The 14,038-nt window shown below is 34.7% G+C and overlaps 1 protein-coding gene across 1 annotated transcript in view; it reads left to right on the top strand.

The window, feature by feature from the left end:
* The window catches only part of DNAH5 (dynein axonemal heavy chain 5), a 113,959-nt gene extending 100,244 nt beyond the window's left edge, over positions 1-13,715 (top strand). Inside the window, exons 69-79 of the mRNA XM_054285448.1 lie at positions 377-498; positions 1,269-1,418; positions 3,035-3,280; positions 4,493-4,712; positions 5,306-5,511; positions 6,274-6,477; positions 7,092-7,307; positions 8,120-8,332; positions 9,752-9,904; positions 11,613-11,844; positions 13,222-13,715. Of these exons, the coding sequence (XP_054141423.1) occupies positions 377-498; positions 1,269-1,418; positions 3,035-3,280; positions 4,493-4,712; positions 5,306-5,511; positions 6,274-6,477; positions 7,092-7,307; positions 8,120-8,332; positions 9,752-9,904; positions 11,613-11,844; positions 13,222-13,373 (2,114 nt within the window). The 3' untranslated portion in view covers positions 13,374-13,715. The remainder of the gene's footprint in view (positions 1-376; positions 499-1,268; positions 1,419-3,034; positions 3,281-4,492; positions 4,713-5,305; positions 5,512-6,273; positions 6,478-7,091; positions 7,308-8,119; positions 8,333-9,751; positions 9,905-11,612; positions 11,845-13,221) is intronic.
* Positions 13,716-14,038: the final 323 nt, after the last annotated feature.

Below are 14,038 nucleotides of genomic sequence, written 5' to 3'. Positions count from 1 at the left end.
TTAGCTTTTCAAGACACTTAGTTTACAGGCAGCATTTATTTATGGATTATATGTGTGAATTTTTCCATGTTGAATCTTCAGAATATCTTTTCCCATAAAGCCTTTATTTCCAGGCACATTGCACAAAAAACCAGTAAAGCCTCAAAATAGAAGTTGGTCAATACTTCTGTTTAAGGTACATAATATTAAAAAATAATATTAACTAACCAAATTGCAAACTTGGCTTAATCAAATATGGCATGATTATGTAAGGTAGAAAACCTCTGTAACATCATGATTTAAAAACTGGATTATTGTATTTGTTTTTTCCCTCTTATTTTGTTTATTTTTCTTTGTCTCTCTAACAGTACTAATAACTAATTTCAATTTCTTGCAGGTGGTGCTTCCCTAGACCTTAAAGCTTGTCCTCCTAAGCCGGCTAAATGGATTCTGGATATGACTTGGTTGAACTTGGTGGAGCTCAGTAAGCTTGAAGAGTTTTCAGATATTCTTGATCAAGTGCGTAAGAGCTTTTGAAAGATGATCTCTTATTTAATGAGTAATTGTCTGGTAGCTATCAAGCCATATGGTGGAAACTGATTTATTTTATGGAAGAGAAACAAAAGTGGCAGCAAATAGCCACAGTTATGGCCCTGACTGCTTAGCAACCTATGTTGATATAAAAACTCAACTACTCCCAGGAAAATAAGAATAGTGTAGAGTGTTCACACTTTATAAAATTATAATATTTTTGGATTGGGATTCAGCTTGCCATTACCCAATTAATACATTACAACTTTATTTTTATTCTAGTTATTGCATTATCTTGCACCCATGTTGTGCTTTCTTACACTATATTTTATGATGCTTCTTCCAGTATTTCTCTGGTTACATGGAGTAAATGTTAGGGAGAAGGTACATGCTCCACATGCTCTCTCATGTGGAGAGCAATTGTGTACTTGCTGTTCACAAAGCTGTGTCTGTGCCTAGGTATCCATATTCAGACATAGCTATGCTGTTATATCAGACTATAACATACTGATTAGTTGCTCCTGTTTTCAGAATATGAATACTCCGGGGTGCTGCGTTCTGCAATAGCATACTTATAATCTGATATTTTATCCTGTCATTTTCAATAGCCTTATTAAATTTGTGGAAGAATATCTCTAGACAAATGCTTGGGTGCGGATTTCATGTCTCTGACTCTCATAAAAATTTGCGACCTAGTGGCAGTGCAAATATGACTTGTCTGTTTAGTGATATTTGCTTCTTTGATGGTATAATTGCAGATTTCCAGAGAAGAGAAACAGTGGAAACTCTGGTTTGATAGTAAGAATCCCGAAGAAGAATTGGTGCCTAGTGGCTATGGTCAATCTCTGGACTCCTTCAGACATCTTCTTCTTATCAGATCTTGGTGTCCTGACAGGACCATAGCTCAGGTATATTTATATAGCCTAGACGGTCTATTCAGATATCATTAGAATAACAGTTTTCAGATTGCAGGTTAGTACTATCTTATATAATGCTAAACACCTTTTGGCAATGGACCTTTATGTTGTATTTTCTGAAATTCTTTTCAGACCATTTATGTATTTGTTACAAGGGCAGTGAAAACAAAATTATTCCAATATATTGAGCAAATATTATCCACTGTGGTGGATATCACTGGGGTGATTTCTGCTGGAATCATATGTGTTTATCCAGATCTTCTTTATTAGTTCAGAAGATACTTTTGGCTGTCCTTGCTTACTCACTAGAATTTTAGAAGTGTCCCCATGTTAGACTGAAGTCAAATATTTTAATGAACTTGACTGGTTGAGGGAAAATTGAAAACGATTTAATTAAGAAAATATTTCTTGCATGGAAGAATTAGAACCACTTTAGAAAAATATTTAATAAAGTCTGCTCAAAGCTCTCAATTTAAAGACATCTATTAAAAATTACAGAACTGAAGTTTATTAAATAGACCTTTTTAAAGAAAAAGAATCTTCTAGAAGCCTATTTTTAACTTTTATGTTCTTCTCCAGTACAAAAGACCAAAAAATTATAAAATTATTGGCAATTCAGAGCAATTAATGATGATTTGCTGAAATTGGAAGTGTGGTATTAATTTTATTGGTACATATCTTTAGACATTGTGATTGGATTCAGAGAAAATCTCACCAGTAATTGGTGTACTGCAGTCAATATGTTCAGCAGTACTGTATAAAGAATATCTCTATGATGTATGCTATTTTTCTGAAACATATCACAAAAGATTAGTTCCTCTCTACTGTTATTGGGGCAAGGTATACTTTCATCTTTTGATGGTTTTATGAAAACTGATAGTTTATCAAATGTTCAATGCTGAATGTCTTTTATCTCTGAGAGGTAACCCAGAGGTATTAAGGGGAAGATTTATCCAAGACAAGAGATGTGTGGGGGGAAAGTACAAAAAAGATGATCTCAACCTGTTTGAAAGAGCCTTTTCTATTTCTTTGTGAAAAAGAATAATAATCTAGAATTTTAAAAGATAAATAAAGAAGGGATAAATGATGGTTTTCACCTGTTCCTTTGGATAATCTACTTAGTGATAGTTATTTTAATCATTACTACTGTTAATTCATTGCTTATTTAACTGTGGAGGTGAGAAAGGCCTAAGTGCTTTGGAGCCCATCTTTGGTCCTTTTCTCCTATTTTTCTAGATTTTGATGCTAAGAGTTACACTATCTAATGGAGCTATCCTTAAATCATTAAAATTTTTCTAAAGTTTTAGAGAAGCTATTATTTTTAATATACTCTAATTATAGTTATTATATAAAAAAATACACGCAGATATATGTAATATAATAGTTATTAAAAAAATTAAGTGGCTATATAGGGCTGTAAGAAATAACAGCTGCAAAGACAGTATGATGTGCTGACATGTAAAAATAAACTTGTTGCATATTTGTATTTTTGATATAAATTTTTAGCAGCCTTTGGCATTCAGTTGAATTTTTGGTAGCATTTACACTGGGAAGAAAGCATTGTAAAATGGTTAGGTCACAAGTTAAATTTACCCTTTTTAATATAGGCAAGAAAATATATCACTGACACTATGGGGGAGAAATATGCAGAGGGAGTCATCTTGGACTTGGAGAAAACATGGGAAGAGTCAGATCCACGTACTCCCCTCATATGCTTTCTTTCCATGGGCTCTGATCCTACGGACTCAATAATTGCTTTGGGAAAAAGACTGAAGACAGAAACGTGTTGTGTTTCCATGGGCCAGGGGCAAGGAATCCACGCTCGTAAACTTCTACAGCAAACAATGGCTCATGTAAGCAACAAAAATCTGAACATTTTCCTCTCTATATTAAACACTTAGAAATAAAAATCCTGCCATGGCATAATGTTACTTGGTGAGTAGTTAATGCTGATGCAAATCCCTAAATTTATTTGTATGAGAGTCCTAAGCAAGAGAACTGTATTTTCACACTCCTTTGATTTGCTATAACAAGCTTCTTGATACTGTGCAGATACTTTTCATTGAAAATTGAGTGCTTTTCATATAAAATGGAGTTTTATAGTTGATTGCAGACTGATGGACATATCTGAATTGATTTTTTTGGTTTTTTTTTATTATATTACCAGTAAATATTCTTCTGTAGGCATTTCAGATTACATTTTCAATTTTTTATTTTCAGTAATATGGAAGTATTTTGTTAAATGAAGAAAATGAATTCCAAATATGCTATTGATAGTTACATAAACTTGAGAAAAACAAGGTAGTATAGCAAATTATTTCATATTACTGTAGTCTGAATTTGGACTTGTGAGGGACAGTCTGGTAGCACAGGCATTTTGCAGGAAGAGGAATTAAAGAACAAAACTATCTCTATAAGAAACTTGAGATGTTCCAATTTGGCATGCTATGAACTTCTTTTTATAACCTGTTTTAGTTCTGCTTCAGATTCTTGTTTGATAACTTCACATAAGGATCTAATTGACCAATCAAATGAGAAGAAACCCATTAAAAAACAGGGGAACGGAGCACCTTTTGTTTAGTTAAGAGAAATGCAGTTACATTCCTTCACTGTCTCACGAGCCCTCTTAGTGAAGAGGTATATGAGATGCCTATAAAAGAACTAAGGTAATTAATATAAGAATGTTTGGCATCTATTGATAGTAGTATATTAGTTATGTATGCTTATTTGGTTATTTTCCAAGCCTGGGACACTTGTGAGGAACAAGGTTTAGCAGGTTGCTCTATGGAGCTACTCCTGAGCTCCCTTATGTTAGTCAAAATTTATCATTTTCTATCAGCACTGTAGTTGTGACAAGTTATGTTTTAAATATATTGAAATGAAAAGGGTAGAGACTATTTGAAAAGACCAGATGAGACAAGTAGAAACCACTTGTTCGGGTGAAAAAACCAAATAAGCTAACACCATCTTCAGAAGAAACAGCCCACAGCTTAGCTCACTTCAAGGAGTGATTTCAGTTTTTGAACAACCTTGATAACTTTTAAAATTCTGTTGTTTGAAACTAGGGAGGTTGGGCACTTCTGCAAAACTGCCACCTTGGACTTGACTTTCTGGATGAGTTAATGGACACTGTAATAGAGACAGAGACTGTTCATGAAAGCTTTAGACTGTGGATGACAACTGACATTGACAAACAATTCCCCATCACCCTTCTTCAAATGTCGATTAAGTTTACCAATGAACCACCGCAAGGGCTCAGAGCTGGACTAAAGAGAACATACAGTGGTGAGTGCTAGAATGGTAATGATTTAAAATTAAATTTTGGACTGTGATACTATTGTGTAGTCATGTTAAACTGGTAGTACATGTAAGCTAATATGAGGAACTGTTCACAATGATGCCAGGGCACATCTTAGTTTTTGTTTTGAAAATTAAGAAGATGATTTGCTGACATTCTTTTGTCAGAATTAATTGGATAACAAAACAGGGAATGCCTTTTCTCAGGTTGGCTTCTAGTATGTCAGTTCAAAGTGTTTGAATTTTTAATATTCTGTCTTTTGGCAGAAAAATGATATGGTTGGCTATCAATTGCTCATTACGCTACATGAAGGATTCTGTGCAGAAAGCAACTTGATGTGAATTCTACTATTAGTAAATTGTGCTTTTTTCCCCCTGAAGTTTACTCTTTTAATTTGAACAATATAATAACATGCTTTAAACTGTCTCCAGCACAGAACACTTTGTGGGACAATAATTTACCCTTGGGAAAGGCAGAGAGCCAAGTGAATACCTCTAGAGTGATATTTTAGCCCTGGTTTGAAGTAATTTTGAAAAAGACAATTACAGTGATTCTCATAAAGCCCATTTGCAATCAATAGGTGTCAGCCAGGATTTATTAGATGCCAGTAAAATGGTGCAATGGAAACCACTGTTGTATGCTGTAGCCTTTCTGCACTCCACCGTTCAGGAAAGACGCAAGTTTGGCTCTCTGGGTTGGAATACTCCCTATGAGTTTAATCAAGCTGATTTCAATGCTACGGTGCAGTTCGTTCAAAACCACTTGAATCGCATGGATACCAAGAAGGTAATTAATGATTTTGTGAGAAAGGTGGATTAAGATGATGGATCTTTCTAGTAGTGGAATGTATGTAAATGCTTCCTAATAACTGAATGACAAGAGTGATTTTAACTTATTGTTTTACCACAAATATTCAATATTTCAAGTACATCTGTCTCTACAGCAGCAGACTTAGACTTGTAATCCAGTGCATGTTTAATTTCTGTATTAACCTCAACATTTAAAAAAAACCACTTTTCCATCCATCTCAGAAATATAAACCTTAGCGGTATAGACCTTCTTTTCAATTCTAATTAAGTCAATTGCTTAAAAAGGGATATTTCAAATTCTCTTTTGTTTAAATCTATTTTGAGTAAAAATAAGCTTTGCCCCCCCCCCCCCTAACTTTGCAGCATGAAGAAATCAAAAGTTGTTTTAAATGATTATACAAGAATGTCTCCTATGTTTCTCACTTTCATATGATCAGTTGTCATACAGAGAGGTCTGTGGCAGAGCAAGTTGCATTTGGCATTTTAAGCGAAAGGAGAATTCAAATATATATGTAACCTTCTTGCTATCTTCAAGATGCTCTTGAATTTGTTGGTGAATTCTATTTTGAGAAATCCTTGCAGGTGTTCTGGGAATGCAAGACTATAATGAAAAAGAATTATAGGAAAGTAACTTTCTTTCAAGTGGGACAGACATGGTACATCAGCTGTTTTTTCTAAGGCAGATCTAAGTAAATAAGAAGGGGATTGGCTGAAGTCAGTGCTTTCTGCTTGGTTTTAGGGGATCTCTTGGAGTACTGTTTGTTACATGATAGGTGAGATCCAGTATGGTGGTCGTGTGACAGATGACTTTGACAAAAGACTCATGAACACATTTGTAAAGATTTGGTTCAGTGAAAACACATTCAGTCAGGAATTCAGCTTCTACAAAGGATATGGCATACCCAAATGTACTATGGTGGATCAATACCTTCAATACATACAGGTTGGTAAATGAAAGCTAATCACTTGTTTCTCATAAGTTCCTAATTCCCTATAATTTTTCTCTTTTTTCTGAGTACCTGTATTTTGTCTTTCATTCACAGATTTTTGAACTGATTTCTAGCAGTTTGCACATCTATTAATGACAGCTAATTATTGTTATCAATGTTATCATCTTCATGACAGTAATATGCATTTTCTTTTTCATGCGTTTTGCTTGTGGGATGTACCTAAAGACACAAATTTATTCAAGAGGGCAAAGAATGGAGTCCAGACATTGGGTACAACCTCTTTGAAATGAAAGGTCTAGATATATGGAGTAAAAATTTTTTTATTAAAATAGCATATCATTGTTAAAACACAATTTGTTTGGTGTGATTTGGACTGGGGTATGACAAATAGACCGCAGCAAATTATTTGGCATAAGACTATTTGAAGAAATCTAGCTTGTTACTTAACAGTAATCAAGGTTATTTTTTCCTGTTTTTTATTTGGTTTTATGTGTTGAGTTTTATGTTTTTTTTTTGTTTTTTTTTTGGGATTTTTTGGGGGGGATTTATTTTTAAATGATTTGCTTCTAAATCTCCAGTTGTACTCTTCTTATATTTTACTATGTAGAACCTTCCTGCTTATGACACACCAGAGGTGTTTGGTTTGCACCCCAATGCGGATATCACCTACCAAAGTAAAATTTCCAGAGATGTATTGGACACCATCCTCAGTATTCAGCCTAAAGATAGCTCTGGTGGAGGAGGTGAAACTCGAGAGGCAGTTGTAGCCAGACTGGCTGATGATATGCTGGAAAAACTTCCTGCTGATTATGTACCATTTGAAGTGAGTTAATGAAATTCTGGCAAAAACATTTGCTCCATCTTGCCTTTTACGGATTTAAAAAAACCAAACCAACAAGCCCAAAACCCCAGAAACTTTTCTAAAAGCATGTTTGAATCAATTCATGCAGGCAATATTTTGTATTTTAAAGAAGTTTGGCCAAGCTATTAATGTTTATAATGAGGTGATTACACGTGTGCTGAAGTGCTTTTGTAAGAACTTTTTCAGAAATATTAAACCTGTTAATGCTTAAGTTGTCATTTGCACAATGGGGGAGGTAGGATCATTAGCTTATAACTGAGGTTGTTGACACTATAAAATTTCTAGTTATGTTCATGCAGCTGTTTGTTTGTTAATTTAACACTTTTGATTAAAAATGTATCAGTGAGTTTGGTTAGAATACAAGACTGCCTGGTATTGTGGTAGTTCCCAGGCATTGCTGCTATGTTGAAGCAAAGTAGCTGGGGCAAATACTCTTGATTGGTTTGTTCAAAAAGAACCTCACAACTGCTTGTTGGAACTAAAGCTGAATTCTTTGAACTAAGGTAAACAGCCTACAAGCTCTTTAAGTGGCATTAGCTCAAAGACTAAATCATGACTTGGACTGAAAACATAACCAGTCTTAACATCACAGATTTCTCTTGGAACAAATCCTGTGTTTCTGTCTCACAGATAATTCAAGGGAGGCGCCAAACTGACCATTTAAACTCATAAATAAATTATGTCTCAAAGATTACATTGGGGCCTAACATTGACATAAATCCAATTTTGTTTTTTTCACTTCTATTGAAGGATCTTTGGTTTTCTACCAACAGGTAAAAGAAAAACTAAAGAACATGGGACCTTTTCAACCTATGCACATATTTTTGCGACAGGAGATTGAACAAATGCAGAGAGTTATTTCTTTAGTGAGAAGCACTCTGACTGATCTAAAACTTGCCATTGATGGGACAATAGTTATGAGTGAAAATCTGAGGGATGCTTTAGACTGCATGTATGATGGAAGGATTCCTGCTAGCTGGAAAAAGGTAGATGTACATCACTTGTTCTGGAAAGAAATAAAAAAGCTATTTCTGAAGACTAGATAAAACTGCCAGACTTTGAGTAAACATTTTTTTCAAACTGTGTTTCAGAAGTGTTAACCAGAGCTGTGCAACTGCTGGAATAGATTTTGTGCTAAATTAAACATACTCAAAACAAACCTTCTTTCATTTATGAAAATTGAAATGAATGTGAAGGATGCAGCTATGTGCCATTTTTACATATTGTCAGTATGAAAACCCAGAGAGAGGAGAGAAATTTTAAATGTGATGATGGATTTTTAAAATTAGCACCCACATTAATGACTAAGATGGTGTTATTCATTGGACATATATAATTATTGGACATCCTTTTCTGGGTTAAGTAGAGGTGGCCTGTTCATCTTGGTCAAAATCAGTGCACTTTGACTTGGAGCAATTGCCACATAATTACAGAATAGTAGATGCTGGAAAGGACCTGAGGAGACAGTGTAGTTTAATCCCACTTTCTAAAGCAGGCTCAGTTAAATCAGGTTTCCCAGGAGCCTCCAGAATCAGAGAGGTGCAACCCATTCTACTGTTTGATCACCTTCACAGTAAAACCCAACCAATCAATCAACCATCAGCCAAACAAACAGAAAACTCCTTAAGTTGAAACAGAATTTCTGACATTTCATCTTGTTCCCATTGCTTTTTCTCCAACTACTGAAAAGGAGCAGGCTCCGTCTTTTCTCCTCCACATGAGATATAAACATATTTAAGCCTCCTTTAAGCCTTCTCTTCTCCAAGCTAAACAATCCCAGCTCTCAGCCTCTCCCTATGGAAGAGAAATTGTTTTCAGGGATAATTAGATCTGTTAACAGCAACTGATGGAAAGAATTTTTTTTTAAAGAAAAAAGTGTTTTTTTTTTTTTTTTTTTTGTTGGTGTTTGCTTGTTTTGTTTGTTTGTACTGACAAAGTGTTTTCATGGTAGAAAACCTAGATGTAAACAGATGCTTCACAACACAGCTATATCTCTCCATAGTCCAAGTTCAGCTTTCCTTAGGTTTTATTCAGAAGAATAAAAATGCAGAACAGTCTTACAGAAATCATGTTGTCTTGATATATTGACCTTGCAATTATAAAGACATGTATGCAATTTTTCTTTTTAGCTTATACAGCTGTTTAACCTTGCAAAAATGTCATAAAATGGACAATTCCACAGAGAGCATTAAACGTGTAAATGGAATAGTAGACATGAATTTAAACAGAGAAAGAATTTCCTTCAGGTTTCGGTGGGATGCAAAGTTTAAGCATCAGGTTAAAGTTAAGATATGATAGATGATCTTCAAATATGCTTTGCTAATAATATATTGTTTATTACCATGGGAGGATGTAGCTTTTCTTGACAGCAGTATGCTATTTTAAAACATGTTTACTGTTTTTAGGCATCTTGGCCTTCCAGTACACTTGGTTTCTGGTTTACTGAGCTTCTAGAAAGAAACCACCAGTTTTGCAAGTGGATTTTTGAAAGTCGACCCAACTGTTTCTGGATGACAGGGTTTTTTAATCCTCAAGGATTTTTAACTGCAGTGAGACAGGTAAATTGTGTTTGAAGTCTTATTCTGCTTATTTTTTCACATACTTTTAAAAATAAAATGTATTGTCTGATGAAGGATGAGTTTATACACATGGAAAGATATGTGACTGTGTAACATTTCCTGAGTGAACTACTCTCCCTTCACACATACTTGGTTAGTATAACAACCCCTAATGTGTTAAATTATGTGTCCTGTGTTGACCAAAGCCCAAATAAGTAGAGGCTACCTCACAACATTATTAAGGTAGACTAGAAAAATATGAAGTCTCATGTTTCCATTGGGATATCTCTGAGAATGGCCATTAAGCCCATGAATTTTCCCCCCCTCTTTTGTTCTGTGTTTAGTACTTACCTGACTGGAGACTGGGCTGAAAAGCTATTCAGAATTAGTCTTACATTTCACTGCTGCTGTTCAGTAGCTGATTAAGTATTTCTTCAGGAAGTGGGAAAGACTTTCCTTTTTATTAATGCATAGAAGTATAATATCTGATGTGTTTGCTAATGCATGTACATTGGTTTGGTGATTGTGTGGCTGTTCAGCAACTTTTTTCCTTTAAAAGGAAACAATAAATGCCTGTGTGGGTCAGCATAAAGGGACATACTGGAGACAGTAAGCATCTAGAATGTGAAAAATTAAAAAAGAACACTCAGGTGAAAATACAATGGGACCTCAGGAAAATAAAAGCCCAAACTTTTGGAGAAGAGAATGAAGATTTTTGATGTAGGAAAAATATCCCCTCCTACTCTGAGGTCTGGGTAGTGTGATCTAAAATTTCAGGCATATAAGCCTTGGAATTATGTAACAAAATATTTCTTTTGCGTGAACAGTCCTAAACTGGGACTGTCTTTTGCATCCAAGCTCATGGAAAAGGTTTACTAGCAGGACCCAAAACAGTTGGAAACTACAGAATTTTCTGGTTCCGTAAAAAGGAACTGTGGATATGTAACAACCTAATAGGCCAAGTAAATGCCAAAGTGAGTTTCTGAGCTTTGATGTGAGAAAGATCCACAATGATCACTGAGCTATAAATCTTGAGTTCTTTTAGATCATCCATGTAACTGCAGTACAGGGCAAGCATTCATTCCAATTATTTCAAAGAAAGATTTTTGAAGCCATTGGAGGACCAGGATAAAACGGGTTTGCCACAACTTATTGGCATGGCATAGTGAAGAACTGGGCAACTGAGAGTTGAGTGTTGTCTAGTGCATCAACTAACAGGTTTTTTTGCAGTCTCTTTACATAGCTTTATGACTGAGTGGGTTTTTACTCATTAAGAATACAGTTACTGAAGAGTAGAGGTGCAGGAAAAGGAAGGTAACCCCAGAAAATATGTTTCACTTACCACATGCAGGTAATGTTTTCTCATCTCATCAAATATTTGAAATTTTTGTGTTCACAAGAGCTGGCTACCATTGGCATTCAGTGGTTGTGTTACTTGGTATGGTTTTTAGATACTTTATATATAGAAAGAAATCAAAATAAAATATAGTGGCAAAAGTACTGAAAGTTTTCTTGCAGTGCGATGCCATCATTCCCTTAGAGAAAAGTCAGACTTCTGTGAACATGGATACTGTAAAGGATTGGTGTTTTTTTTCATACTGAAGATGATATTTTATGACTATAAAAATTTATTTCTAATAACTGCTGGGAAAAGGGTTCTGAGGTCATGTGAAAATTTAACCACCTAACTTTTGTCTGGTTTGGGCAGGAAATAACGAGAGCTAACAAAGGATGGGCTCTTGACAGTGTGGTACTGTGCAATGAAGTCACTAAATGGATGAAGGATGATATCACAAGCCCTCCTTCAGAAGGTGTCTACGTGTATGGGCTGTATTTAGAAGGAGCTGGTTGGGACAGAAGAAACATGAGACTGACAGAATCTAAGCCCAAGGTGCTCTTCGAGCTGATGCCAGTTATAAGGATATATGCAGAGAATAACAGTAAGTAACAGTATTATAAAGGATGTTATTTCCATTGAATTCAAAGTAATATTTCATTTAACTGCATTGGAATCTTTTGGGCTTGCAGGGATTTCGTGAGGCTGTTACTAATCATTGTATACATAGCAAATCTCTTTCGAGGTGGAAGACTTCCTAGACTTCCATTGAAAATGTGTTTCAGGTTTGCTTCATAATTGATAGTAGGCACTTTTCCTAAGATTTAGATAGGTCTCTCTACATGTGGTCTTAATGGTGTTAAGAACTTTATAACAGGTAAGCTGTATGTACATTTTGACAATATGTGTCTCAGACCTAAAATGCCATTTTTCTTATACATGATCTGTGTAGCCTCCATAACAAAAATCTAAATAATCTTTCACTCATACCAAAACTGAATGTAATTTTTGTATATATATATATAAAATATATGTATGTGTGTATCTACAACATGCAAGATACTCATGGATTATTTACACACACGCACATATACATATATACATATGCAGGTATATATTGTGTTTATAGATAATATGTTTATATATATATAAATATATATGTATACACACATATATAATGTGTATATTTATAAAAACTTTTCTTCCCAGACAAGTCTGCTTTTGAGCTCATGGAAGCAAACAAGAGGTGGAGTGAGGTCGTGGGAGATGTTTTGTCTTTGAGGCGGTAAAGGAATGGAAAGAAAACTTATGAGGCTTAAGGACAGTGCTGGGAAATTATGTAATTTGTCTTAATGTAATGAGTTTTTGCATATAGAATAGGACATGCTGTTGAATAGGGATATAAAACAGAACAGAATAATCCACCGAAGAACATATAATTGGAAAACTTTGTTGAAAAGCATTACATCCCTAAAAGCATATCTTGCTAACATGCTATTTTGCATAGCTAATGTTTTATAAAAGGCATGATCAGCTGCCAAGATACTAAATAATGAATACTGAAGTACTGAGAATGACTTGACTACTGTTCTAATTCTGCAGTGAAGTAGTTGATGACTGGTACTCTCAAATATGAAATATATTTCAGACTAAGTTTGTAAGTTACCAGGTCAAAAGTAGGGAAATTTTATTTTGGCATAATGCATTGATAAGAAGTAATGTTTGGTGGGCAGATTGAACCAATAAGAACACTAATTACTCTAGTGTCCATTTACATATATTGGTTTGCATCAGTTCCTAGGTGCTCATGTTAAACCCAAAGATTTCATACCATGTATGTCTTTCAGCTGGCAATAGCAAATAGAAAGCAGAGTACTATTGAACTTGGATTCAATTTTCCATTTGCCTTATGATCAATCCCTTAGGGCTCCATTTTTTCAACTTAGTTTAATTGCTCTTTATGTCTCTTCTGTCTTTTCAGCTGCAAAGGATCCACGTCTGTATTCATGTCCAGTCTACAAAAAGAGCAGTCGAACAGACCTTAATTACATTGCTGCTATGGATCTTAAAACCCGCCAGCCTCCAGAGCACTGGGTACTGCGTGGAGTAGCACTTCTCTGTGATGTCAAGTAATGCTGAAAAAAAAAAGATTTCCAGGAGTTCTTTTCTAATTTTAAATGCAAACATTATTGTGTAGTTTGATACACAATGAAACACTTCTAAAAATATTATTTCTAAATCATAGACTCCATTATTGTGTTTTTATAAAATTATTCGCAATAAACCTATACAATAGGCTTATAAATGCTACATCTTATAGTGGCGCTAACTTTGGTGTCTTTGAAAAATCATGACAAATATTTAGTGCTCCTATCACTTATGTGTGGATAAGCACTCCTCCTGTGTGCCTAATTTTACCTTGAATAAAGATTAATTGATTTGAACATTGTTACTTTTTGGTAGTAAATATTCTTATATCAGAACTTACCTTCAAGAAGCTAAATGCAAAGCTGGTTTTTTTTTTGGTTTTTTTGTGTTTGTGTGTCTATGGAAAACGAAGTCCTATTGCTCATTAATATTAGTTAAAATTCCTCGAGATTATGTTCAAAGATTTATTTCCTAGTTGATTGTTTGCTTGCTGTATAAATAAAGAAGGTAAGGCTGGAAAAATATCACGCTTTTTTCACTACTTGGACAACAAATTCATTGTGTTGCATAGGAAAAGAAGCATCTGACAGCTGCCAAAATTTCTTACCATCTGGCTCAGGACTTATAAATATATAATGGATCAGAAGCAA

This window comes from Melozone crissalis, unplaced genomic scaffold, assembly GCF_028551555.1.
Source record: "Melozone crissalis strain CALT ecotype California unplaced genomic scaffold, PUWL_Pcris_2 ptg000042l_1, whole genome shotgun sequence".
NCBI classification, from domain to species: domain Eukaryota; kingdom Metazoa; phylum Chordata; class Aves; order Passeriformes; family Passerellidae; genus Melozone; species Melozone crissalis.
Note: the sequence above shows the minus strand (reverse complement) of the source record. Positions and strands in the feature narration are given on the sequence as shown.